Source organism: Rhineura floridana, chromosome 7 (assembly GCF_030035675.1).
Source record: "Rhineura floridana isolate rRhiFlo1 chromosome 7, rRhiFlo1.hap2, whole genome shotgun sequence".
NCBI lineage: Eukaryota > Metazoa > Chordata > Lepidosauria > Squamata > Rhineuridae > Rhineura > Rhineura floridana.
In genome coordinates this window covers 96859057-96884418 of record NC_084486.1, presented here as the reverse complement: position 1 = coordinate 96884418, position 25362 = coordinate 96859057, and the positions used below count along the sequence as shown (strand labels likewise).

The following is a 25362-nucleotide window of genomic DNA, read 5'->3' as shown; positions in this document are numbered from 1 at the left end:
TTTCCCCCCACTGCCTCTCATTGCACGTTGCCTTCAAAAACTATGGTCACAGAGGGCAGAGCTGATCCTAGTAGCATCATTCTGGCCTTGCTGCCTGTGGTTCTCAGAACTCCTCTATCTCTCAATGGGTGCTCCATGGAGGCTGCCCCTGCAACGGGACCTACTCTCACAGGGTCCCGTATTTCATCCAGAACCCGCGTGGCTGAAACTGATGGTGTGGCGCTTGAGCGCCGGTTCTTGAGATGTTCTGGTCTCTCTTGATATGTAATTGATACTTACCTGGCAGCACAGCAGTGTTCTACGAGAAGGATCTATCAGTCAACATGGAAAGCCTTTGCTCTGTGGTGTTCATGTAAGGATCTACATCCTTCTAGAGCACAGATTCCTCATTTTCTGGGGGGTTTGCAAGATGGTCTCCATCTGGGCCTTAAAGTGAATACCTTATGTCGATATGTCTCGGCCATCTCTTCAGACTTGTCATTTTGTTTCTCAGGAACAGGTGGGTCTCATCCACTTGTGAAAGGTTTCCTTCATGGGGCAGCTGCCTCTTGTCCACCGGCTGTCCGTCATTTCCCTACATGGAACCCCTCCACAAGGTCCTGCAGGCAAGGTTTTGGTGGCAATCACCTCAGCATGAAGAATTTTTGAATTAAATACTCTTTCTGTGGCCAAAGATCTCTGTGTTTCCATGTTGACAGACTGATTTTTCATAAGGACCAAGCTTTTATCCCTAGGGTGGACTCGGTGTATCATTGCCGGCAAGAACTGATTCTTCCTACCTTATGCCCCACTCCAATCCACCCACATGAAAAGGTGTGGCACTTGCTGGATGTCTGTATTGAAGGTTTATGTTCAACAAACTAAAGAATTTTAACAGTCTGAATCACTCTTTGTGTCCTTTCATCCAAAGACTATGAGTAAATGTGTCTCATCCACTACCCTCGCTGGGTGGCTTAAAGCTTTGCATTAGTTTGGCTTACAAGACATTGCACCTTCCTGCTCCTTTACATGTTATGGCCCACTCTGCTAGGACGGTGGCAGCTTCTGCTGCCTTTGCCATCAACGCTCCCTTGTCAGAGATTTGCAGGATAGCAACCTGGTCCTCACAAAATACCTTTATCTCCCACTACAAGTTAAATAAATATGCATCTGCAGAAGCCTCCTTTGGCAGACATGTGTTACAGCATGTTACCGTCTACACCTGAAGCATATGTGATTGTTTTCTTTCTATGCAATTACTTGTTCAGTCTTGGGCAGCTTCCCACCCTTTGCCTTCAGATGCTTTGGTACATCCCATCTGATGGGCTGTTCTCCAGGGAGAAGGGGCCATTGGCCTTACCTGAACATAATTTCTCCTGGAGAACAGACCATCAGGGCCCACCCATGGGAGGAATTGGGAATCACAGACTGGCTGGCCAAGGTTGGGAACAATATATTGATTGTCTTGCTCACGTTAAGGTTATATAAGAATTTCTTGGGAAACGTTCATTCTCAGCATTCTTTGGGGAATGGTTGTCATGAAATAGTGAACTCTTCTCTTTTTTGAGTTGTTGTTTTTCCATTTTAAGAAGTAGTGTTAGTTAGTTAGTCAATTAATTAATTATAGGATTTCCCCCTTTAACTCTAGGTTTTTCTCTCCTTTAAGTGCATATTAGGTTGTCATCGTTACAGTATCCTTCAGGCTATTAGTCAGTGAATGATCTGGGATCTTGCAAGGGTTTCTACTACTACCTCAAAAAACATACCATTCCTGCCTGCTGATGCTAGGTGGCACTATTATCCCATCTGATGGTCTGTTCTCCAGGAGAAATTATGATCAGGTAAGACCAACGGCCCCTTCTACATGTTGATGTAGTCCCTCGATGTTTACAGCACAGTGCCAAATGTAAACTCTCTGATTAATTTTCAGCAGGATGTACTGAAAACATGTTTTCAAAGTCAATGCTTGTCCTCAATTGTATTGTGCCAAAGAAGGTCAATGAAAGTGATGTGTTATTTGTCACTTCAGGGGGTGGGAAGCAACTATGTAGACACCAATCACTTACAAAAAATTCTCCCCTTTACGCTACATCCTTCAAAACACTCAGCTCAGAATAGTGAAGTAAATGGTCATCATGATTGAATGATGAGCACTGTACCCCCTTACAGAGCTTTTGTATATTTTAACATCTTAAATCTGACATGGATTTCAAAAAGTAGACAAATAAACATGAAACAAAACAAATAGTATACAGTGCATTGCAAAAGTAATCAGAACCCTGACCAATGCTCTCATATTTCTGAATTACAAATGATACATTGTAATTTTGTTCTGTATGAAATTTTATTTTGAAGCACTGACACACAAAATCAATTATTGTAAAGTGACATTGGTTTTATGTTGGGAAATGTTTATAAGAAACAGAAAAAACTGAAACATGTTGCTTGCATAAATATTCAACCCATGTGCTGTGGAAGCTCCCAGTTTACACAGATGAAAGAAATTGCCCTATGAGGACACAGTTACCTTACCGTTGGCCTCTACCTGTGAACCATTAAAGTTGCTGTTACATTGTCAGGATAAAAACCTCGCTGTTGAAGGATCATTGGTCAGGCTGTGGATCTGGAAAATGAAGACCAAAGAGCATTCTGCAGAAGTGAGAGATCATGTAATACAAATACATAGATTAGGAAAAGGGCACAAAATAATATCCAAATGTTTGGATATCCCAGTGAGCACAGTTGGATCAATAATCAGGAAGTGGAAGCTGCATCACACCACCCAGGCACTGCAAGAAAAGGCCATCCCTCAAAACTCGGTGCTTGAACAAGAAGACTTGCGAGAGAAGCCACAGAGAGGCCAATAATCACTTTGAAGGAGCTACAGAGTTCAGTGGCTGGGAGTGGAGTAATGGTGCACCACTCAACCATATCAAGAACTCTGCATAATACTGGCCTGTATGGGAGGGTGGCAAGAAAGAAGCTGTTACTCAAAAAGTACCATCTGAAAGCATGTCTGAAGTTTGCCAGAAAGCAGGAGAGTGCCCCAGCTGCCATGTGGGAAAAGGTTTTTTATTTATTTATTTATTTTATTTATTTATTTTAATAATTTATACCCCGCCCTAGTTCATAGAATTCAGAGCGGCGAACAGTAACAATATCCAATACAATCTAAAATAACAATAATAAGAGTACAGTAACAACATTAAAAATCAATTAACTATTAAATGTTTAAAAGCTAAACGAAACAAAAAAGTTTTTAACTGACGGCGAAAGTCCATGAGTGAAGAAGAACGTCGGATCTCTGGTGGCAGATTATTCCATAGGATGGGCGCTATGGTCGAGAAAGCTTTATTTCTAATATTGGCACGGCGGATTATAAAGGTGGATGGGATAATGAGAGAGTGTTCAAAAGGTATTCTTGTCGGTCGCTGAGGTTTAAATTCCAGAATACGATTTGATAAATATATTGGTGCTAAACCATTTAGAGCTTTAAAAGTTAATACTAAGATTTTAAACTGATGACGGAATGAGATCGGAAGCCAGTGAAGTTGATAAAGCAGAGGTGTGGTGTGTGTCTGTGGGCTTGCTCTGGTCAGCATTCTTGCCATCGCTCTCTGTATCAGCTTAAGCGGGCGAAGTGATCTTGCAGATAGTCCAATATATAGGGAGTTGCAATAGTCCAGTCTTGAGGTCACAAGAGCCTGTGTCACTTGCTTCAAGTCCGACATCTCTAAAAAAGGACGGAGTTGATGGACTAGTTTTAATTGAGAGAAAGCACTTCTGGATACTGTTGCAATTTGAGGTTCAAGGGACAGACCGGAATCTAAGATAATACCCAAACTCCGAAGTTGGGATTTCAGAGGGAGTGGGACCACGTCTAAGGTAAGTAGGTTTTTAATTTCATGAGATGGTTTTTGTCCAATTAACAGAACCTCCGTCTTCTCTGGATTAAGTTTTAATTTATTCCTATTAGTCCAGTTTTGTATGGCAACCAGGCATTGGTTTAGGGGATGAACCGCCTCTATGGTATCTGGAGGGAAAGAATAGTAGAGTTGGGTGTCATCTGCGTATTGATGGTAGTGTATTCCGAATTCGCGGATAATCCTTCCTAGGGGCTCCATATAAATATTGAATAACATTGGGGATAATACGGAGCCTTGGGGGACACCGTATCGTACTGGCCAAACCTTGGATGAGAAATTTTCAAGGACAACTCTTTGTAGCCTGCCCTCCAGAAAGGAGCGGAGCCATTGTAGTACCGTTCCTCGGCATCCTATACTAAAGAGGCGGTCTAAGAGAATGGTATGATCAATAGTGTCGAATGCGGCTGACAGGTCTAGCAAAATTAAGTAAGTTAGATTTCCTCTATCCAATTCAAGTCGTAGATCATCTACCAGTGCTGTTAGCAATGTTTCGGTCCCATGTTTTGGTCGAAAGCCTGATTGGAAGGGATCATAGCAATCATTAGTATCTATAAATGTTTGAAGTTGTGTGGCTACAGCTCGTTCAATAACCTTACTGATAAAAGATAAGTTAGATACTGGACGGAAATTGGTGTGGGGTCAAGGGAAGGCTTCTTCAATAAAGGAACTACAATTGCTTCTTTCAATGTCTTGGGAACATGGCCTTGTTGGAGTGAGGCATTAATTATCACACAGAGCCAGTTCGCAAGTTGAGCTTTTGATGTTTTTATAAGCCATGAAGGGCAGACATCAAGTGAGCAGTTTGTCGGTCTCATTTTAGTGAGAAGTTGGGGGATATCAACCGGTAAGATAAGTTGAAAGTTCGTAAATTGGGATGGGAGAACAGTTTCAGATGGAGTGTCATTGGATTCTGCCAGTTTGGCTACATCAATTTCTGATGGAATATCATTATGTTCTGCTATTTTAATAGAGTCCAAGGTGGAGCGAATCTGATCTATCTTAGTTTCAAAGAATGTGGCAAACTCCTGGCAACGGGATTGAGAGTGGGCTATATCAGAAGCCGGCTGTTTAGGACGAAGGAGGCTGTTAACTATCTGAAAAAGTTGTTTTGGTTGATTTCTGCCTGAATTGATTGCAGTTGAATAGTATGCTTTTTGGGCAGCGTGTCTGGCCAAAGTATAGATTTTCACAAATTCCTTGGTTTGGGCTCGATCAGATGGACTCCTGGTTTTTTGCCAACGGCGTTCTAGCTTTCAATAAGTACGCTTCATTTCTAACAATTCTTTGGAGAACCAGGGGACTGATTTAGATCTTGTAATTTTTAATGGGCGAAGGGGAGCCATTGAATCCATAATTTCAGTCATAATGTTGTTCCAAGAGGAGATCAAAGTGTCGATTGGAGTTCCAATAGGGGGGCATGAATATTCCTTAAACTTTGATGCGAATAGGTCGGGATCTAACAATCTCTTAGGGCGATATAATTTAGTTGAAATTCTAGTTTTGTGGGGTACAGGTGACACAAGAAGGTTAAAGCTAATTAAGTAATGGTCAGACCATGATAGTGGGGTAGAGGTTATATTCTCTATTCGGAAATCAGAAGTACCTGTTTCTGGTAGGAAGACAAGATCTAAGATATGGCCTGCAATATGTGTTGGGGTTGAAATTAACTGTTGCAACCCCAATGTAGACATTGAGGATAGAAAGTCAACAGCGTTACTTGAAGTAGAGGATTCTATGTGAATATTGAAGTCTCCTAAAATTAAGAGTTTAGGAGAATCCAATATTAAACCTGCAATTAGATTGGATAAATCAAGCAAGAAGTGGCTTGGTGAATTGGGAGGACGATAAATCACAAGAATTACAATGTGATTATGATGACCAAGTTTCAGACAAAGAGATTCAAAACCAGGGGAAGGCTGAAGGAAGATTCTAGATAAGGGAATAGATTTACGGAATATAAGCGCTACTTCCCCACCACGGTGATCCAACCTGGGTTGGTGGTAGACAGCGTAATCAGGCGGGCATATACCAACCAAGTTGGCTCCACCTAAATTGTTAAGCCAGGTTTCTGTTATACAGACAATATCAGCCTGTTCGTCTAGGATGAGATCATAGATTATTGAAGTCTTATTATTGACTGATCTGGCATTAAAGAGTAATATTGAGTAATCAATGTGTGACTTTTTTCCTGGAGTAAGTTGTCCCTTTTGTTGATTGACTCGAGTAGGGGTTACTAGGCAACGTGAAACAATGATATCTTTAGAAGATTTGGCGATGTTTAGTCTTTTGTATTTCCCTTTGCCTAGCAGTGTTGAAATAGGCCTAACGTCAGGACTCCTTTGACGGTATGTGTAGGGCGAGGTGGGTACTACCGTTATGGAGGAGTTGGAATTTATTATACTAAAATCAGCAGTCTCTTTTGTAAATAGGCCTAGGTAATTTGTTATATGGGAATGGTGGTTGACCCTTCTCTCAGATGATTTAGTAGTTGAAAAGGGGTCCGCAAGTATTGATGAAGATTGTCAAATTAGTTCTGGTGCCTCATGTACTATTGCATCGCAGAGCATACTGGGTCAGTATTGTGGTCAGATGAGACCAAGATAGAGCTTTTTGACCAAAACTCAAAGTGCTATGTGTGGTGCAGACCTAACATTGCCCATGCCTCAAGACACACCATCCCTACAGTGAAATATGGTGGTGGCAGCATCATGCTATGCAGATGCTTCTCATCAGCAGGGAGTGGGTTTCTTGTTAAAATTGAAAGAAGAATGGATGGAGCAAAATACAGGGAAATGCTGCAAGAGAACCTGCTTCAGTCTACTAAAAAACTGAAGCTTGGGAGGAAATTCACTTTTCAGCAGGACAATGATCCCAAGCACAAGGCCAAAGCAACATTGGAATGGCTCAAGAACAAAATGGTGAATGTCCTACAGTGGCCCAGTCAAAGTCCTGATCTCAATCCCATTGAGAATCTGTGGCGCTCTTTGAAAATTCCCATCCACAAGCGACGTCCAACCAACCTGAATGACCTGGAGTGAATCTGCCAAGAAGAATGGGCCAAAATCCCTCTGACACTGTGCGCAAAGCTGGTACATACCTACCCCAAAAGACTTCAAGCTGTTATTGCAGCAAAAGGTTGCTCTACCAAATATTAATGTGTGTGGTTTGAACACTTATGCAAACAACATGTTTCAGAGTTTTATGTTTCTTACAAACATTTCCCAACATAAAATCAATGTCACCTTACAGTAATTGATTTTGAGTTTGTGTTTCAAAATAAAATTTCATACAAAACGAAATTACAATGTACCATTTGTAATTCAGTAATATTAAAACATTGGTTGGGGTCTGATTACTTTTGCAAGGCACCGTATGTTGCAAAGCCTATTAATGTGACTAAAAAGAGCTATCCATTTTGCATATCCCATCCCCTGTGCCTGAGAGCTATTGGGAGGAAGAGACAATCGCACCTGAAGGTAAATTTGCTGAAGCATTCATCAATGGAGCCACTCCCCCAGGTGCTGTCCACCAAATGCCACCTTCCATCAAGGTAAACAGCATTCCAGGCATGGTCATACTCTCCTGTAAAAGTCTGCCCAGTCCTGTAGCCATGGCCTTTAGAATAGCCCGATAAATTCATGCATTGCACTCCTGCAATACTGAGAGGGGAAAAAAGAAAGGGCTCAGAGAAGCAGCATTGTCCTTCTAAAGGTCTGTCTTTATTATTCAAAGTTATAAATGTTGACGTGTTATGATCTCTTGTGCTCACTGCAGATTAGGATGAAACACACCTGACTGAAGAGACTATTACTATGTACATGTGTTAAGTGAAAGGTTGCTTTTTGTTCTTGCTGATGCATCTTGTTCTGAGCAAGTGTTGTTTTGGGAGGAGACAGGTTATAAACTAGATTGCAGTCAATTCTCCAAGTGCTGCAAAGAGCTTGCATAACTGAAGACTCCTGAAAACAGCAGCCTCAGTTTAGTTAAGATAAACAGGAAGCACAAGATGCTTCTAAAGACCCAGATAGGAAGAAGAAAGTGGTCTTACTGTCTTTCTACACTGAAGCAGTGATAGCTCTATCTGCTGCTCCCTTGGGTGACACTCCCAGCCTCTGCAGGTCAATCAGGATAATACTCTATTTTTAAAGGCAAAGTTTGCCTCTTAAGAACAAAAGAGCCCTACTGGATCAGGCTAAAAGTTCGTCTAGTCCAGCATCCTGTTCTCATGGTGGCCAAACCAGATGCCTATGGGAAGCCCGACAGCAGGACCTGAGTGAAACAGCACTCCCCGCTTGTGATTCCCAGCAGCTGGTATGCAGATCCATACTGTCTCTGGAGCAGAGCTTGGAAAAGTTACTTTTTTGAACTACAACTCCCATCAGCCCAATCCAGTGGCCATGCTGGCTGGGGCTGATGGGAGTTGTAGTTCAAAAAAGTAACTTTTCCAAGCTCTGCTCTGGAGGTAAAACATAGCTATTGTGGTTTGTAGCCACTGACAGCCTTATCTTCCATGAATTTGTCTAATCTTCTTTTAAAGCCTTCCAAGTTGGTGGCCATCGCTACTTCTTGTGGGAGGGAATTCTGTAGTTATTCTGTGCAGTGCGAAGAACTCTTGTTTATCCTCAGTCTTCTACCATTCAGCTTCATTGGATGACCCTGAGTTCTAGTGCTACGAGAGGGAAAAGCCTCTCCATTTCCCTCCACACCATGCATAATTTTCTATATCTGTCTCCATTTACTCGTAGAATGTAGAAGTCCAGAGCTTGGAAAAGTTACTTTTTTGAACTACAGCTCCCATCAGCCTAATCCAGTGGCCATGTTGCCTAGGGCTGATGGGAGTTGTAGTTCAAAAAAGTAACTTTTCCAAGCTCTCCGTAGAACATAAGAAGAGCCTGCTGTATCAGGCGAGTGGCCCATCTAGTCCAGGATCCTGTTCTCATAGTTGCCAACTGGAAGCCTGCAAGCAGGACCTGAGTGCAAGAGCACTCTCTCCTCCTGCGGTTTCCAGCAACTGGTTTTCAGAAGCATGCTGCCTCTGACTAGGGTGGCAGAGCACAGCCATCGTGGCTAGTAGCCATTGATAGCACTGTCCTCCATGAATTTGTCTAATCCTCTTTTAAAGCCATCCAAGCTGGTGGCCATTACTGCGTCTTGTGGGAGCAAATTCCATAGTTTAACTATGCGCTGCATGAAGAAGTCTTTTCTTTTGTCTGTCCTGAATCTTCCAACATTCAGCTTCATTGAATGTCTACGGGTTCTAGTGTTATGTGAGAGGCAGAAAAACTTGTCTCTATTCACTTTCTCCATGCCATGCATAATTTTATACACTTCTATCATGTTGCCTCTGACTTGCCTTTTAGCTAAACTAAAAAGCCCCAAATGTTGCAACCTTTTCTCATAGAGGTGTTGCTCCACCCCCTTGATCATGCTGGTTGCCCTTTTCTGAACCTTTTCCAACTCTACAGATATATTTTTGAGGTGAGGCAACCAGAACTGTAGACAATATTCCAAATGCAGCTGCACCATAGATTTATACAATGGTATTATGATATCAGCAGTTTTATTTTCAATACCTTTCCTAATGATCCCTAACATTGAATTTACCTTTTTCACAGCTGCCACACACTGGATTGAAATCTTCATTGAGCTATCCACTATGACCTCAAGGTCTCATTCTTGGTCAGTTACCGCCAGTTCAGACCCCATGAGCGTATATATGAAATTAAGATTTTTTTGCTCCAATATGCATAACTTTACATTTGTTTACATTGAATTGCATTTGACATTTTACTGCCCTTTCACTCTGTTTGGAGAGGTCCTTTTGGAGCACTTTGCAGTCTTTTTATTTTAACAACCTTGAACAATTTAGTATCATCAGCAACCTTGGCAACCTCACAGCTCACCCCTAATTCCAGGTCGTTTATGAACAAGTTAAAAAGCACAGGTCTCTATACTCATCCTTGGGGTACTCCACTTTCTAAAGGCCTCCATTGGGAGGACTGTCCGTTTATTCCTACTCTCTACTTCCTGCTACTTAACCAAACTAAAAAGGCCTAAATGTTGCTCCAAACCCCTTGATCATTTAGGTTGCTTTTTTCTGCACCTTTCCTCTTTATCCTCAAATCAGGTCCAGGAGGATTTAATCTAGGCTGGCTCTGTTTGTAAAGATTTGGCCCCATAAATTCCTGCTGGCAGCCTCACCAACAAAACAGCAGCCCTGACTGGAGACTTGCTTTGACCAGGACCTTGTGTCTTGTACAATTTCTTAGTTTATACTTGCCGAATCCAAGGTTAGATAACTGTAATGTGCTTTGCATAGACTTGAAGATAGTCTTAAAGTTACAACTGATCCAGAATGTGGCTGTGAGGATTCAAATGGGAGCTGCCCATTCAGATCATATTATATTTATCCTCCAGCTTCACTGGTTACCAGTTTGCTTCCAAGCTCATTTTAAGCACTGCTTTGACCTTTAACGGGTTGGGCCTAGAATATCTCAGGAATCACATTCCTCCATGTGAGTCAGCCTGGGACTTTCACTTGACTCTAGAAGCCCTCTTTTGGATCTGACTATCAAATGAGATAAGGTGAATGAGTATTCAGGAGAGAGCCTTTTAAATTGTGGCGTTTATGATTTGGAACAGTCTCAGCAAAGCACACCTGTGAGAATGATTTTATATGTGGACTTTTGTAGGATTCTGTTTTTATCATGTATTCTGCTGCTACTATTTTACACTGCTGTTTGTTTTTGTTAAAATGTGGTTTTACATGGTGCTTTCTCATTGTGTATTATGTTTATATTTTTGTACATTGCCTTGCATGCTCTGGTTTAAAAAAGGCAGGGTATAGATCAGTCAATAATTCTGAACAATCCTGTGTGGCATAGAGATGGCCTAACTAGGTTCTTTCCTTTTACTGTTAACAACTTATCAATTAGAAGTGAGTGGCTAGAGAGGGATGTGGAGAGCTCCCTGGACGCTTAACAAAGCCAGTAGCTTGATCAGAGTGATGGTAGATGAAATTAAATCTGTGGTAACATTGGATTGAATGAAACAGTTGGAATTGATTGCAGACAGTGATACAATCCTTGTAGACAGTTCAGCGAAAGCATCTGCTCAGTGCATGGAGATGATTAAAAGCAAATAAGATGTCAGCCTGTGTTTCAAAGGGGAATAGAAAACAGCCTGGAAAATGTTACAAATTACAGTGGTATAATGTGAATGGCATGGCCTTCCCTTCAGTACTATTGTAGACAGAGTTGGTCACTTCAATGTGAATAAAAGTGGTTGGGAGAAAGAGAACAAAAAAACAAAGGATTCTGGGAAAGTGCATGGAGGAGGAGAGTTGTTTCAGCGAGGCCTGTGGGGGAATGAGATAACTCCCTGTGATAAAGTGTATGGCTGCCTGTAGATAAGGCAAGTCTATATAATCAATGAAAGGAGAAAATGGTCACTGGGTTGCCTGTTGGGTTCTTTCCCATAATGCCTGTAGCTGGACCAATATTAGAGGCAACACTGATTTCTGATTTAAACTGCTGAGATATAAGCATTTTTGCATGTGGACGCTTTCCTCTGCCAAGTTGGTGTTTTGTTCACCCAGTTAGAGCTGCCCTTAGTCAATTAACTTTTCTGTTGCAAGCTGTGGGGTTGCCAACCCAGACAGCTGCCCCAATCAGCAAGGCTTTGGAGTTTTGGACAGGTTCTTTCTTGATGTGCCAAACTGGCAATTTGACATCATTTTAAAGAAGTATTCCTGGTTAATTATATTATTTACATCAACAATGGAGATTGATAGTAGCTTGTCAAGCCATTTGTTTCCAAGGCTATTTTTGTGTTACCAATTAGGACTGCAAGGTAGACTTTCTCTAGTGTTCAGTTTCTTCAGAAATTATCCTCCATAAAAGGAGGATATTATCCTCCATAAAAACTGTTCATCTCTCAAATGTAGTCAGAGCCTTGGCAGGCCTGCCAAGCAAAGCAGCTGCTGGAGGAGGGACACCACCATCACCACCAGAATCTTGGACTCTTGATCAAATACGGAGGCTATGATGTATGTGAGATTTGAACACTGGAACATATAACAGGGTGCCAACATTTTAGTGTAAGAATGGCTAATTTCATGGCCAAACAATGAAAATTCTGGTCCTTAAAACCTATTTCTGATTAAAGGTTGTGCTCTCCAGCCATTGTCACTTTAATGCATGGCTTGAGGAAAAATGGAAAGGCAGTAATGAAAGGTCAAGAGTGCCCCTTTTTGCTGCTTCAAAATTACCTCCCTGATCTTTACAACAGCAACTGTACACCATTATTATATTGTGCTAGTTTGTGATAAGTAAGCTAATCTGCTTATATCACAGTCACCATATACAAGGACCCTAGAGGCTTCTGATCTGGAATAGCAATGTCCAGAATAGCAATGATTGACAAACATGTTAGTAGTGTCTACAGAGCATGCACAAACTTAGCAAGCTGTCAGAGATCAAAAGCTCCTCTTCTCCCTTTTACCCCATGCATTATGGTTTTAGTTGGAGGTACACATGGCAGTACAACTGCTTTGGAGTATGGAAGAGACTTGGGTTTCTATTTCCCCTTTGGCACAGTTTGCTATGGAAAAAACAAAACAAAGGAAGATGGGGTGATCTGTTGATTTCAATTTTTTAAAAAAACAGAAGGAAAAAAAATGAGGTTGGATAACCTCAGGCAGGTAGTGCCTCAGGATATCAGGAAGGGAACATATGCTTTATTGATGCACACTAGGCAGTATGGAAAGCAGGAAGAAGGCTGGCAAGTGGTGCAAAACACCTTATGAAGCCCTCTACTTTAGTAGTCTTTAATGGGTTTTTTCCATCTGTTTTGCAGCCCCCAATGTGATGCATTTCAGCACCATTTTAGGGCTTTCCTGTGTGATCTCAGACAATCAGGGAGGATCACATCATGTAACCAGAGTTGACTATGCAACATCCCTGAGGACAAAGCTCTTCAATGGCCCTGCCTCTCAATGAGGCAGAGAAGGGATGGAAAACATCTCCATTGCCAGGACAGCTACAGGAAGCTCCCTATCTTGCTATGCTACTCTGGCAGACAGTGTTCATTAGCACAATGTGGCAAGATTTACCTGATCCATCCACAGTTGCAGAATGTGGATAAGGATCTGAATTAATAGCTCATTGAAAGAAATGCAGTGAGGATTGACAACATCTGTATTCAAGTGTACACATGCAAATGCTGCTGTTTTCCATATGTAGTGCCCTATTGAAAATAGGGATGAATATTTAGGTGAGCACCCCAATATGCCACAACTGCTCAATTAACTTCCAGGAGGACTAGATCCTGACAAGGGAACATCTGGCTGAGTTGATAAGTTATTATAAAATCATATTTTACAACATAGTATTTCATCATGTTAATGTTTCCTTTTAATGGATACAAGAAGCTTTGCTTAGAAAAGCTCTCAAAGCTGTAATTTTAAAAATAATAATTGTTTCTTTGGTTCTAGATGTTAGTTATCTTAACAATGGATAAAGGCTGTGTTGGAAGAAAACCTAATTCTTGATTTAACCAAAGCCTGGCTGTAACAGAGGAGGTGGCCCAGGCATCAAAGGCTGCAAAGAAATTCCAGATTAGACCAAAAATAAAAATAGAATTCTCACTAGCCCTAATTCACAAAATCAAGCTGACAGCAAAGTCCTACTTGTGAAGGAATCAGCTAGATGTCTTGCAGCCTTTATTTTGTGAGAAGTCAGATGGAGGTTAGTGACAGTCCTTACACAGCCAAATCCCAGTCCTCTAGCTTGGGGGTGGGGATCTTCAGGCCTGGGGACCAAATGCGGCCCTCTAAGCCTCTCTATCTGGCCCTCAGGAATCTCCCCAAGCCACACCCCTCACCAGCCCTGCTTTTCCTTCTTGAGTTCTTTTGCTTGGCTGGAACATGTCCTTGAACTCTGATAATGCCTCTTGCTTGCCTTGATGGAGGATAGAGAGGCGTGTGCAAGTGTGTATAAAACAACTGGAACGCAGCCTACTGTACAAAGTTTCAGTCATTGCTATGCCCACTTTTGCCCCGCCTACCACTGGCATGTATTTATTTATTTATTTATTATATATACATACATTTATTGAATTTACATTACATACCCAGCCTTTCTTTTCACAACAGAAACCCAAGGCGGCTTGCATATGGTTCCCAGGAGTTCTCCCATCCAGGCACTGACCAGACCTGACCCTGCTTAGCTTCAGCAGAGTGCTGGCCTCGTGTGCCTTCAGACCATAGCCTGTAGCCCCTGGAAGTCCCCCAGAAGAGAATGTGGCCCTTGGGCTGAAAAAGCTCCACATCCCTTCTCTAACTTGGTTCTAAGAGTCGTTAGGAGATCCGTATTCCTCTTAAAGCTACAGTTCCCACAGTGGTTTAACTATCAATCTCTCCTCCCAGGGAACTCTGAGAATTGTAGCTCTTTGAGGGGGAATAGGGGTCTCCCATCAACTCTCAGCACCCTTCACAAACTACAGTTCCCAGGATGCTTTTGGGGAAGCCACGACTGTTTAAAATAGTATAATAGGGCTTTAAATGGATAGTGCAGATGGGCCCCTATTCACAAGAGTGCTTCGGTTCTGGGGGTGTAGTTTTTTTTGTAGAGCTCAGTGTGGGGCACTGCTCACCATTTCTTACATATGAGGGGCTGCATGGGGTACTTCTTCAGGCCTAATGTTCTTTTAACCTTCAGATACTCCAGGAAAATCACAGAGCCTCTTCTAACTGAATTATACCTACACACTCATCTGCCATTATGTTAATGCAATGAGAGCCTCAGCAGATGGTGCAAAGTAAATTATGGACAGGAGGGAGGGGGAGAGTAAAACTGACCTTTCTAGGACTTGCAGCTATTCAACAGTACACTTCAAAATGGCATTTCAGATCTAGTTGGTGTAAATGGAGACGCACTGGTGCACAAGTAACAGAGCAACTGCATCTTTTTGAGTGCTGCACATTTCCGGTTTTAATATACCTGCACATTTGCTCAAAGAGACCAGCATATCCCTCACAAATGCTCTTTCCGCTCTGAAGGACATCCCTGGGCTTGAAAGACTGCTGGTCTTTGTTATAGAAGCCCACAACGTCATACTCTGAGGAACAAAAGTGAAAGTTCAGCCACATGTGTAAAGCAAAACAAGTTGGCAAGAAAAACAAAGGTCATACAGACATGTGCTAATAACAAGGATCTGTTCACAATGAAACAGGTACAAAAGATGTAATATATGCCTCCTAAACTTCATTAACCTTTGGAAACAGGCTTATGAAGTAACCAATAATGTTTGCCTTCAGAGTTCCCATATGCTTTTCTGTCATGGGTCTGAAGTGTGGATATTATCTTAAAAATTCTTCCCTTAAAGTTGCAACATTGGCACTCAGTGTCATCAGGGCTCACTTGGTCAGTTGTCTTCTGACAGGGTAATTTTATCAGGTTGGGGAAGGGAGCCAGTGGAGTACATCAGGGATGGTCGAGACAAAGGTAGATTGGGATCTATAGGTAGATTTCCTGGGGATTTGCAGTAGATCAGCAAGAGTTTCTGACTCCCAGTTGTTAAACAATTGCAACAGCAGAACAACTTTGCTGAACTGAAGAAATTAGACTGCTGAACTGAAGAAACCTAACCAGGAGTGGATTCTTTTTTTTTTTTTTCAATAATTTTTATTCAGATTTTCATAAAACATACAAGACGAAATCATAAAACATTCAAAGACAAAAAACAAAATCAAAAATAGTTAAACAAAAAGAAAAAAAGAGAAAAAAAAAAACAAAAATAAAAAATAAAGAGTAAAATATTGACTTCCCATTTGTCAAAGATCAAATCAGTTATAAGTCTATAATATATAACAATCCTGTCTCTTAAGTCATATTATAAAATCACTTTCCTCCAGTAGTTATCTTACTTAATCATCAAATCTCATAAACATTACTTTATTCTTTCCACAAAAAGTCAAAGAGAGGTTTCAATTCTTTAAGAAATATATCTATCAATTTTTTTTTCCAGATAAGCATATCGATTAATCCATCTCATTACTAATTATGATAATCTTATTGTCATAACCATAGTCAAAATAAACATTTCAATTAATCCATCACATCAGAATCTGTTAGGTTCAGTAATTTCAGTAGCCATTGTTCTATTATCCCTATTAGTTCCATTTTCCATCTTCCATCTTCAGTAGTCTTGTTAAGTCCAGTAATTTCAGTATCCAATCTTCCATTATCAGTATTCCATAATAATCTTGCTGTCAAAGCCATAGTCATATAGTAAGAGTCTGATGGGAATTACCTCTATCCCAAATATTTTCTTGCCATCCATTCTGAATAGGTTGCTGAAATACTGCTGTAAAATCATATCTCTGTTCTTTTTTTCAAAATACACTGGGTCATCTCTTGAAAGTTTTTCCATTGTCACATGGCTGCAGTTAATTCCATAGATTTTCTCTATATTGGGCTCCATCACATCATTCCAGTCCAGAAGATTATCCATGCCATTGATAACTTTATCTCTAGAATCTTCATTAATTTCTTCAGAGATAACATTGAGTTCCAAACAATTGATTTTATTTCTAAAGTCCATAGACTCCAAATCTTGTTCCTGTTCCACGTTTGTTCCAATCTCCGGGATCTCCTCTCTCACAGGGACCCCTGTTCCAATCTCCAGGGTCTCCTCTCTCACAGGGACCCCTTTAATCTCCTGTGTCTCCAAACAATAGATTTTGTTTCTAAAGTCCATAGACTCCAAATCTTTTTCCTGTTCCACGTTTGTTCCAATCTCCGGGGTCTCCTCTCTCACAGGGACCCCTTCCAGGGTCACCTCTCTCACAGGGACCCCTATATCTTTAATCTCCTGCTTCATTTTACTCAATTCAATTTTCAGCTCCTTACAACCCTGTCGCAGGTTTTGTTTCGTTATCTCAATCTCATCCATTATTTTCTGAAACATAGTTATTTCCAGATTCTCAGCCACTTTCTTAATTGCCATTTTAAAAGAAAAATATAGGAAAACCACTTCTTATTTCAGCAACAATTGGGTTAATACTCCAAACTTGGTGACATCACAGTATAAACAGAGCAGACAGCCTTATCTCTCCATGCTTAAGTAAACAAAATGCAGTTCCCAGGATCGAAACAATTAATGGCGGTCGTCAGGAAACAGATTCGTCAAAATAAAATAGACCAAAAAGAGAGTAGTCTCAGACAATATAATATTCTTCAAAATAAAAATCTGGAATAGAAATCCCTCTTCTGTGTATATCTTTAGAATGCAAATCCAGGACAGCTTTTTGCAACAAAAACAGAGATAAGCTATTAATTAGTGAGTAGCAGAGAGAAGTTATGGCTCCCCAGTGAGATGTCAAAAACCGATCAATCTGGCAAATCTCTTTTAAACAGCAACAATTTAAGTCAAGTAAAAGAAAAATATAGAAAGAAGGGTGCTTGCCTGTTAGTGCGTTCTCTCTTAGAAGATAAGATGAACGTTCGCTTTATCAGATAGAGCTTGTTGTTGAAAATCCGTCCCACCTTCGTCGGCTGGACCTCGTCCCATAAATTAATGAGATCTGGTCGTCCCAACAAAAATAGGCTTTGAGGTTAATCTCTTCGTTTCTCCCTACCCGGGAGAAGTTTAATCAGTCAAAAAAAAAAAATCTGACTGATATATCTGAATAAGCTTCTTTTGAGGCAGGAGCCCGTCTCAAAAGCAGGCACAGGCTAAGTCACCCTTCCCGGAAGTCACCAGGAGTGGATTCTTGTATAAGAGTACAGAACTCAGTTTCGCTTTGGTGCTGGAAAAAAAAATCCAGGCTCAATGTGCCCAGAGGCACCCTGATCTTTAAACCTAACTATGACTTTTGCACCTGGCTCTGGTTGATAGTTCTTGGGATTCTAGTCTGCCCATCCTTGGGGTTGATGAACCACTAAATTGAAAGCCCTGCTGGGCTCTCATCAGTAGAAACTGAAGAGAAGATGGCTTTTTTCTTGTTCAGTACAGCAGCTACCTGGCAAGTGTATTTTCCTTCCCTGTGCTGCTGTTGGTGGGGTGGTGACAGAATGGGAGGGCTTTGGATCCAGCAGATTCAAAGTCTCCACTCACCCACCAGTGGTGCATCCCTTTACAGCCCTTTCTGCCATTGGCTGGAAAGCAACAATGACAATTCTTCTCACGCTGCCTGGGAGGAGACTTTCAATGAAAGACCTCCTTCTCAACTCTCAGAAAGGGACATCTGAAATATTCTGTTGGCCATTAGGATGGCTTTGCAGGAACTGTAGGATTATGCCCTAAGGGAGAACAGCTGTTTAAACCTTTTGCTCTTCAGCCAGTTTCTGCCCAAAATTGCTATCCCAGCTGTTTAGCTCCTTGCAGGAGAAAAGATATATTGGCGGCATAAATAGAAACCCAATTTAATAATAACAATAATAATAATAATAATAATAATAAATTTAATTTCTGTGTCGCCTATCTGGCCAATGGCCACTCTAGGCGACGTACAAAATCGTTAAAACACAATATGATAAAATACAGTAATACAATATAAAAACAGTATAAAAGCAATACAGCTGGAACAACAATATTAAAACAGGGCAGGAGGCATTTCAATCATAGCAATTAACCCTCCCCGGAGATCCCGAAGGCCTGTTGAAAGAGCCAGGTCTTTAAGGCTTTCCGAAATGCATTTAGGGAAGAGGCGTGCCAGAGATCTTGTGGGAGGGAGTTCCAGAGGGTGGGGGCCGCCACTGAGAATGCCCTCTCTCTAGTACCCACCAATCTAGCTGTTTTTGTTGGCGGGATTGAGAGAAGGCCCTGTGTGGCCGATCTTGTCGGGCGGCATAATTGGTGGCGTTGAAGGTGCTCCTTTAGATAAACTGGGCCGAAACCGTTTAGGGATTTAAAGGTTAATACCAACACCTTGAATTGGGCTCGGAAAACAACTGGAAGCCAGTGTAGATCGAACAACACTGGTGTGATGTGATCCCAGCAGCGACTGTTCGTAAGTAGTCGAGCCGCCGCATTTTGTATAAGTTGTAATTTCTGGACCGTTTTCAAGGGTAACCCCACGTAGAGCGCATTACAGTAATCCAAACAAGAGGTGACCAGGGCATGTACTACCAGTGGGAGCTGATGAACAGGAAGGTAGGGTTGCAGCCTTTGTATGAGGTGTAGTTGATACCAGGCTGCCCGGCTCACTGCCGAAATCTGAGCCTCCATGGACAGCCTGGAATCAAGTACAACCCCAAGGCTGCGGACCTGGTCCTTTAGGGGTAGACTCACCCCATTGAACTTCAAGTCAACATCTCCCAACCTCCTTTTGTCCCCCACGAGCAGCACCTCGGTCCTATCGGGGTTTAGCTTCAGCTTGTTCCTTCCCATCCATCCACTCACGGATTCCAGGCACTTGGACAAGGTCTCCACAGCCAACTCTGGCAAAGATTTAAACGAGAGATAGAGCTGAGTGTCATCTGCATATTGGTGACACTGCAGCCCAAATCTCCAAATGATTGTCCCCAGCGGCTTCATATAAATGTTAAATAGCATGGGAGAGAGGATAGAACCCTGTGGCACACCACAATTGAGAGGCCAAGGGTCTGAAACCTCCTCCCCCAATGCTACCTGTTGGTACCTGTCGGAGAGAAAGGAACGGAACCACTGTAATACAGTGCCTCCAATTCCCAATCCCTCCAGGCGAAGTAAAAGGATACTGTGGTCGACAGTATCAAAAGCCGCTGAGAGATCGAGGAGGACAAGAAAGGTGAATTCTCCCCTATCTAATGCCCTCCTCAAATCATCTACCAGAGCGACCAAGGCTGTTTCAGTTCCGTGACCAGTCCTGAAACCCGATTGGTATGGATCCAAGTAATCCATTTCATCCAAGTGTGCTGACAGCTGGTTGGCCACCACTCGCTCAATGACCTTGCCCAAAAATGGTAGGTTCGAAATTGGGCGGAAGTTATTGAAAACTTGGGGATCCAAGGAGGGCTTCTTTAGGATGGGCTTTACAATTGCCTCCTTGAAGGCTGATGGCATCACACCCTCTTTCAAGGATGCATTTACCACCGCTTTGATCCCCTCGCCCAATTTCTCTCTGCAGCTCATAAGGAGCCACGAAGGGCAAGGATCAGTAAGGCAAGTGGTAGGCTTCACAGACGAAAGCACCTTGTCCACTTCCTCAGAAGGGAGAAGCTGAAACCGATCCCAACTTACCAGCGTGCAACTGGCCAACTCTGGTTCATCCACTGTATCCACGGCGCACGGGATCGAGCTCCGTAAGTGTTCGATTTTATCAGCGAAGTGCTTTGCTAATAAGTCACAGGAGGCCTTTGACTGTTCCAAGGGCTCCTGAGCAACTGGACCGACCAGGCTTCGGACCACCTGGAACAGCCTCCTGGGACAGCACTCCGCAGACGCAATAAAGGCAGCAAAGAAAGCCTTCTTTCCTGCCTTTATTGCCACTTGGTAGGCAGCTACTGCTGCTCTAACCTGTGTCCGGACATCTTTGGAGCGGGATTTCCGCCACCGGCGTTCTAGTCGTCTCACCTCCTGTCTCAGACTACGCAACCGCAGTGTATACCATGGTGCTAGCTGAGTTCTATTCAGGGGGAGAGGACGTTTCGGAGCCACCCAGTCTAATGCCCTGGTGATCCCCTCATTCCACTCCTTCACCAGGGTTTCGACCGGGCGACCTTCAGCAGGTTCCAATTCCCCTAGCGCAGTCAGGAATCCATCCGGATCCATCAGGCTCCTGGGGCGGACCATTCTAATAGGTCCTTCACCCCTGCGGAGGGGGCATGGCAACAAGAAGTCCATATTTACCAGGTAGTGATCTGACCATGACACAGGAGTGGCATAAACCACTCCCAACTTCAGACCACTTCTCTCCTCTCCCAGGACAAACACAAGGTCAAGAGCATGACCGGCTACATGGGTGGGCCCAATATTACTTAGGTGCAGTTCCCAGGAAGCCATGGTTTCCAGGAAATCCCGAGGGGCTCCTGTGAGGGCGGCCTCGGCATGCACGTTAAAGTCACCCAGTACTAACAATTCTGGGGACAATGCCCGTACAGCCGAGACCACCTCCAGCACCTCGGCCAGGGAATCTGCTGTGCAGCGGGGTGGGCGGTACACCAGCAAGATCCCTAAACTGCCCTTCGGGCCCAACCTCCAGTACATACAATCAACAAATCGAGTCCTATGGAGAGGAGGTCTGGCAAAAACCAAGGACTCTCGATAGATGACTGCCACACCCCCTCCCTGCCTTCCCACCCTCGGCTGCTGTGCATAATGGAAACCTGGCGGACACATGGCCTCAAGAATGGGAGCAGAGGCTTCGTCTAGCCAAGTTTCCGTAATACATGCCAGGTCTGCCCGCGCATCCAAGACCATATCATGGATGAGCGAGGTTTTCTGAGCCACAGACCTGGCATTACATAACAGCAGTCGAAGTTCGGTAGGAACCTTGCGTCCCCCAGTTTTCGTCTGGTTCTGAGCAGACCCGGAACACGGGATGGATATAATGCATCTGTACAATCAACGGTGGTTCATTTTGTAGATGGTAATATTGAGCCTTATGTGATGTCACTGTACAATACTATTTTCATAACTGTGCCAACTGCATCTTTTTGTGTGCTGCACATTTCTGGTTTTAATATACCTGCACATTTGTTCAAATGGTTTAATATACCTGCACATTTGTTCAAATGTTTGAATGGTTCAGTCCAGAATAGCTCAAGGGAAGACAATATTTTACATACTTGCTCCCTGGGAATGCACAATGTTTAGAAAGGTATATGAACATGAAGATTATTGACTGGAGAGCTTATCTTTTATTAATATTTTGGCTGGTAAAATTCTTTTCAAGATTCTTAGAATCCAGATTTTCCATGGTTTCATCACATTCCTTCCCTCTATTACCTAAACAACGTGTAAGCTGGAGTTCTAGAACCAGTAAAAGGCAAGCAACAGTTCAGCATTATTCACAGATTCCAGGGAGTGACAGCACCCGCTGCTTACCTATATGGTGGCATATCCACGTCCAAATGGCCCTAACTTTTTCCAGGTCAGTACGTGCTACACGAAGCAAGGTTTTCACCAGATCCTCCACACTACTCTTGGCGGTCACCTGCATTATAGGGAGCAAGAAGATGGCTGGTGATTTCAAAGCAGACAATACTCTGAAAGTGGGTTACCTTTCTTGCCTTCCTACAAAATTCAGAGGAGTCCAAGTATCCATCTTCGTGTCTGTACGTGGCAGAACCACTTGCTAGGTTAACGAAGTTGTTATGTTTCACAGAAAGCACATGAGCTTACAGTTTGGCTCAGGACTGCTTTAGGAGCCAACATTTTTTTAGAAGCCTTTTTATTTATTAGTCACCACCAGGTGGGCACTCAGAATAGTGTTTCCCTCAGCTCCACCATGCTGCTTTTGGCAGCTCTCAAGAAGCAAGTCTTTTACAAGCTTGAAATATACTTTTGGGTAGGGTTACTCTCTCCTGTTCTGCTTATGCCCTTCAGATATGTTCAGGCACTAACCAGCTATAACTAGATTCTATTTAAATTGTTTCCTTTCACATGGCATGATTGTTGTCAGCCAGGCATACTCAACCCTCAGGCCAGGACGAGGTTTTATTACTGTACAATTTGCCAGCCAATGAAAGAGTGTTGTATCAGTTCTAAAAGTTCTGGAAGCCACATTCTCAGATGATACCACATGCTAGGCTGCTACTGTCCTGTAAGAAATACCTAGCAAGTTGTTTAAAGAGTTGCCAGTGAAACTGTGTCCAAAGCAAAACTGGTAGCAAATTTTGGAGTTCTTCCTGAAGTGAAATTTCTGAGTGAAGCAAAACAATGTTTTGATAAAACTTGTTAAGCTTCTCAAAGGGCTTCAGCAACTCCCTAGATTATCATCAGATTTTGCTTAAAGCAGAATCTGAAGCACATCCGGAAGTTCTTCAAGTTAATATCATCTGAAGAATGTCTAGGGCAGTGTTTCCCAACCTTTGGGCCCCCAGATGTTGCTGGACTATAATTCCCATCATTCCTGACCATTGGCCATGCTGGCTGGTTCTGATGGGAGTTGTAGTCCAACAACATCAGTGGTCACAAAGGTTGGGAATGGCATGGCCTAGGGAAAGGGATCATTGCTCAGTAGTAGAGCACCTGCTTTGCAGATTCAGTCCCTGACCTCTCCAGCTAAAACAATCAGGGAGCACAGCCTTCCCCACCCTATGGTCCTCCAAATGTTTTAGACTACAACTCGCATTATCCCTGATTGTTGGCCCTCTAGGGCTGACGGAGTCCCAAACAGCTGGAGGGTAGCAGGCAATTTGAAAGACCTCTTGGTGTCTTTCAGATGGAAAACTGCTGCCAGTCAGAGCTGGTGATACTGGGATAGATGGACAAATAGTGTAACCTCATATGAGACAGCTGCTTATGTTCCTGCACAAAGTTTCAATAAGACTAGCAAAATTTCTTGAGAAGGGTTGGCACTTACCTTACTAAGGCACAATCCTAAACACACTTGCTAGAGAGTAAGTCTGATCAACCAAAGAATGATTTGTTTCCAGGTAAATATGCATGAGATTGCAGTGCAAGCTATCCCTTCAGCAGTTCATATTTTGTTGAAATCCAGTTTCGACTTGTCTACCAAATTCACATTTACAATTGCAAACAATTTTGGATTACTCTTCTAGAATTACTCTTCTAGAGGAGGCAAGTGTTCAATAAGATGATTTTAGAAGGACATTCTCAATGTAGAATCTGAGAAACAGCTCAGGAGGACACAAATGAAACTCCAAGGAAAGGTGAACTGTTCCTATTTTGTCCACTGTTCAAGTGGAAGAGATTATCTGAAGAAGTCAACATGAGTAATAGACTCTGCAATCATCAGACTTCAACAAACTATGTTTTATAATTTCTTAAAATTGTGGTGGTGTGATTGCAGAGTCTATTGTGTATGAATAACTCAGTCTACAACCCAATTCCCCCAAAGCATTCTGAATGTAAAGGCCAATTTCCATAATCTTTTTTCAAGAAATGTTTAAATTAGCATTAGGCTGACTGGTTTTGAATTCCCCACACACTTGACTTCTCTATTTACCAGCAGCTCTGTGTGACAAAAAAAGGTGATATGAACTGATATATCTGAGCATTCAGATAACCAAATTCTACAAGGATTCCATTGTGTTAATCATGATGGTCACAGTAATCTATGCAATGGAATGGACAGCAGGAGTTCCGGACATGATGGCAGAGCTCAGTTTGAGCTCATGATGGATTGCCCTCCATTTACTTTTTTACCTTTGTTGCATATGCATCCAATTTCTCAAAGTCCTTCAGATCAAAAGGCAAGGATTTCAAGCGTGACTTGTCCCATGGATAAGCTGGAAACAAACATGCAATCAGTAATAATTATTCTGGAAAGGAAGAGACTTTCCTATTGGGCAAACACTCTAGCAAGCCTAAACCAGATCTATAATAAAAACATTTTCACATGTGGGGCTTACAGCAGTTTGGGTTTCCAACAGTTTGTTATGTAAACACAACAAAAAGTACAGTAGCAATTTAACAGTCTAATAAATATGAATTGATATATCTGAGCATTCAGATAACCAAATAAGCTTTCTTGGACCAGAGCCTGCTTCGTCAGATGCATGAAGTGGCGTCCTAGGTAGATAAGTTTAATATGGGCACAGAGAGAAAACAAAAGGTTTACTAATAAAGTGGGGGCAAAAGGCCAAGCAGTGCAGGGGATTAGCCTAAGCAGTGACTCATGCAGAACACAGATTAATACAAAATCCAATAACATAAGATTTGTAAAAATATTTTTTCTCCTTGTAACCATGTGTACCCATAGCCCTGCCTACCCAGGATATCATGTTATGTAGACAGACTCTGGCTGCAATACTGTGCACATTTTCCTGGGAATAAGTCCCATTGAATGAGATTTAGGGGATGTCTGGGTAAACATGTATAGGATTGTGCTGTGATGGCCACTAGTTTAGATCACTTTAACAATGGATTAGACAAATTGATGTAGGTCTGTTAATGGCTATTAATGGAACTTCTAGGTACATACGCAGAATGCCACTGAATGCCAGCTGCTGGGCAGCCACTGTGGGAGAGGCTAATTGCCTTCATGCCTTGCTTGTGAACATCCCAGAGGCATCTGGCTGGCCACAGTGGGCAACAGGCTGCTAGACTACGTGGAGTTTTAGTTTGATCCAGCAAGGCTCTTATATTCTTACAGATCTGCAGAGGATCAAATTTAGAGATCATCGTTACATTGGCTGCTCACAGACATGCAATGAACACACACACCATCGATGCTGTGTTGTGACCCATACATCAGCTGATGTACATCTGCACTCAGGGTAGAGACACACTTACTGTTGTGCCAGTTCCAGTGCATCTCTACCTCTCTTTTTTCAAAATGGGAGTA

At 42.4% G+C, this 25362-nt stretch overlaps 1 protein-coding gene across 1 annotated transcript in view; it reads right to left on the bottom strand.

The window, feature by feature from the left end:
• Nucleotides 1–25362, bottom strand: part of KY (kyphoscoliosis peptidase) — a 59298-nt gene that overhangs the window by 8209 nt on the left and 25727 nt on the right. The window contains exons 6-9 of the mRNA XM_061636585.1: nt 24222–24304; nt 21936–22044; nt 14906–15023; nt 7376–7564 (exon numbers count right to left, since the gene is read on the bottom strand). Coding sequence (XP_061492569.1) covers nt 7376–7564; nt 14906–15023; nt 21936–22044; nt 24222–24304 — 499 coding nt within the window. The remainder of the gene's footprint in view (nt 1–7375; nt 7565–14905; nt 15024–21935; nt 22045–24221; nt 24305–25362) is intronic.